Source organism: Apium graveolens, chromosome 5 (assembly GCF_009905375.1).
Source record: "Apium graveolens cultivar Ventura chromosome 5, ASM990537v1, whole genome shotgun sequence".
Classification (NCBI taxonomy): domain Eukaryota; kingdom Viridiplantae; phylum Streptophyta; class Magnoliopsida; order Apiales; family Apiaceae; genus Apium; species Apium graveolens.
In genome coordinates this window covers 12223342-12226629 of record NC_133651.1, presented here as the reverse complement: position 1 = coordinate 12226629, position 3288 = coordinate 12223342, and the positions used below count along the sequence as shown (strand labels likewise).

At 27.3% G+C, this 3288-nt stretch overlaps 1 protein-coding gene and 1 non-coding gene across 2 annotated transcripts; both read left to right on the top strand.

Annotated features, from left to right (window-relative positions):
* Nucleotides 1-268: 268 nt before the first annotated feature.
* On the top strand, nucleotides 269-1273 carry LOC141659815 (uncharacterized). The gene is made up of 3 exons (XM_074466741.1): nucleotides 269-399; nucleotides 538-592; nucleotides 677-1273. The coding sequence occupies exons 1-3, from the start codon at nucleotides 269-271 to the stop codon at nucleotides 1271-1273; spliced, it is 783 nt and encodes a 260-aa protein (XP_074322842.1).
* A 1271-nt stretch (nucleotides 1274-2544) lies between these two features.
* LOC141662209 (U2 spliceosomal RNA) lies at nucleotides 2545-2739 on the top strand. Its single transcript, XR_012550333.1, has one exon. It is a non-coding gene; the product is annotated as a U2 spliceosomal RNA (small nuclear RNA).
* Nucleotides 2740-3288: the final 549 nt, after the last annotated feature.

The following is a 3288-nucleotide window of genomic DNA, read 5'->3' as shown; positions in this document are numbered from 1 at the left end:
AGGTTATTTTAACGTTACCCATGATACACCACTTTATATTTTTATTTAAACTGTTTTTGTTCATGTTCTACTTCTTCTCTACCGAGCTCTTCTCCACCTCTATTTTTCTACCTTATTTTAAGCACCTTTCATTAAGGTATGATTTCATGAAATTATTTGTTAATGTTGTTCATTACTTTTTAACCTCATGGTGTATGTATTGTTTGTATAGTTTTAATGTTATATATATTACAATTAATTACTCTATTGTATATTGTAACAAATATAGATGGGTGCACACCCTACTCATGGAGAACTTGTGGAGTGGACTGAAGAAACTGAGAAGAATTTTTTAGAGATTTTGGCTGAAAGAGTTAAGAGAGATCCAAATGGAGCTCCGATTTTTAAAACAACTGACTGGTAAGAGATGGATGACAAGATGTTAGTAAAAACTGGAATAAAGTATGGGCCTGAAAAATTAAAAGGAAAATATCATTGAATGCGTTCAATGCATACTAAATTTGGGGAACTTATATATAATACTGGTGTTACTTGCAGTTCTACTACTAGTATGGTGAATGCTGATGAAAATGTTTGGGATGCTTTTTTTAAGGTTTGGTCTTTCTTTGCTATTTTAAATTTTAGGCTAAATCATTGTTTATTATATAATACAATAAAATATTTGATAATTTTGCAGCGAGACAAAATTTTCAAGACCTTTAAGAAAAAAGGGTGTAAGATCTATCCATTGTTAAATATTGTTTTCAATAGTTCTACGACTACAGGTGCTTTTCATAATGCATCAAGTGCGATACCTCAAACTTCAGAGGAAGAACAAGCAATTGAGCAAGAGTATTTAGGTGGATTTGAAGGTCTTGGTGATAATGTTGGTGGTTTTGAGGCATGTGAAGGTCAATCTGATGTCAGGGGTAAACGTAATTTTGAAGATTTAGAGAATGAATATATAGCAGGACAAAGAAGAGCGCTAAAGAAAAAATCTGCAAGTGAAAAGTATGATGTTCTAATGCAAGTTTGGGAGCAGTCAATGAATGCCAAAAAAGAAAGAGATCTTGCAAAATTAGAGAGATACAAATCACAAAACGTTGAAGCTACAAGCCTGGATTCTGATGAGTACTCCATTAACAAATGTATGACTGCACTTAATAACTTGTCTGAAGTCTCCACGACATCTTTCAATAAAGCACTGGATTTCTTTACTAATCCTGATTGGAGAAAAATGTTTCTACTAATGAACGATGACAGAAAAAAGGGTTGGTTTGATGATTTGAAATAAATTATTTAGAAAGTGCTGGTTGGTTTTATTTGAATTTGTTTTCCAACAAGGTGAAAGAATTGTAGAGTTATTTTTAGTTCAACATGTTTGTGCCTCTAGTTCTTAGACCTTTGTTTTGTTAATTTAATTTACTATGAAGATTACTTGTTTAAGTGTGTGTTTTTAATTTAGTACTCAACATGAACTCTTGATCTTGTTGGTCATTATTGAGCTAATGGTGAGAAATTTTCTAATATGCTGCAAGTTCTTTAGCTTTATATGATGCAAAGTCTTTATAGTAATGTCTGACTAAAGTAGTGATGTACTCTGCAATTTGAGTTTTGTATGGAAAAGGTTAAAATAATGTTTACAATTCACCAAAAACTTTGCTCATTCACAAGTAAAAGTTAATCTACTTAACAACTGAGTAAAAAAATACTTATAAATACAATTACAAACAAGTATATGAGTAAAAAAATACGTATAAATACAATTACAAATAAATATACATGTATCAATATTATTGTACTTTGTTTTTCCTAAACATTAACAATATTAAAGTAGTATACAATGTACGTATAATTTTTATATAATAGTCATTATCCATTTTTTAGAAAAGGTTACATGTATTATTTTACTTTTTTTGTTAGGTTGTTTTATTATACTTTACTTTTACAAAAATAATATTATATACTTTATTTTTTAAAAAATATTACATGTATTATTTTACTTTTTTTTGTTGTTAGGTTATTTATTATACTTTAATTTTACAAAAATAATATTACATACTTTACTTAAAAAAAGGTTACATGTATTATTTTAATTTTTTGTTAGGTTATTTTATTGTGCTTTATTTTCACAAAAATAATGTTATATACTTTGTTTTTACATAAATAGTAATATGTACTATTGTACTTTGTTTACTTTTTTTACAAAACTTTAATAATATTAAAGTAATATATACTATACCTATAATTTTGGTGCAATGATGATTATATATTTTTAAGTAATTATATGCACTATTATACTTTGTTATTATATAATTGTACTTTATTTTTACTACTGTACCTTATTCTTTTTTTTTGTCGTAGGTAACCCGCAGCCGCTACCCTTCGGGTGCGCACTGGGTAAACCCGACGGGTTTACGTAATAGCCTGCAAACCACGTGAACCAAGATAAACCGCATTTAAGCGACAGACTCTGCCTCAGGAGACATAATCATAAATTCTCCTCCCGTGGGATTCGAACCTGTGACCAAGAGGTTAGTTTTCCTCTCTTTAACCAACTGAGACAACCTTTCTCGGCCTTTTGGCTAAGATCAAGTGTAGTTTCTATTCTTATCAGTTTAATATCTGATATGTGGGTCATTGGCTCACACGATATTAAATTAATTTTTTAAGGGGGAAGATCCTTCACAATAGCTTGCTATTGGGTTTTTCATGAGTCGCCCAATTGTTGCACTGTACCTTATTCTTGAATGATATTAAATAGTATATACTATACTTTTAACTTTTTATATAATAGTGATTATATAATTTTTAGATAGTAATGTGTACTATTATACTTAGTTTTTACAAGATACTAATCTGTATTATTGTACTTTATTTTTACTAAATAAAAATGTTAAAACATGATCAAGAAGGAAAAGAATAAAAAATGGGAATTATATAACTAAACATAGGAATAAAATATTAAAATTTAATTACAAAATATTAAAATATTAAACTAGTATATAATATACATATATAATTGTTTTGACAAGATATGCCTATATAATTTTTATACAATAGTAATATGTATTTTTAGATAGTAATATGTACTATTGTACTTTATTTTTACAAAAATAGAATGTGAAAAAATTGAATGTTATTACTAATCATTTACTAAACAAATATGATTAAAAAAATGAATTTTCAATCAATACAAAAAAATATGTTATTTAACATAACAATGTTTTTGGTCAAAATTATAATATTAAAATATAAAATATCTCAACTATATATCATAATTATCTGAGCATAATTTTTTTTACATAA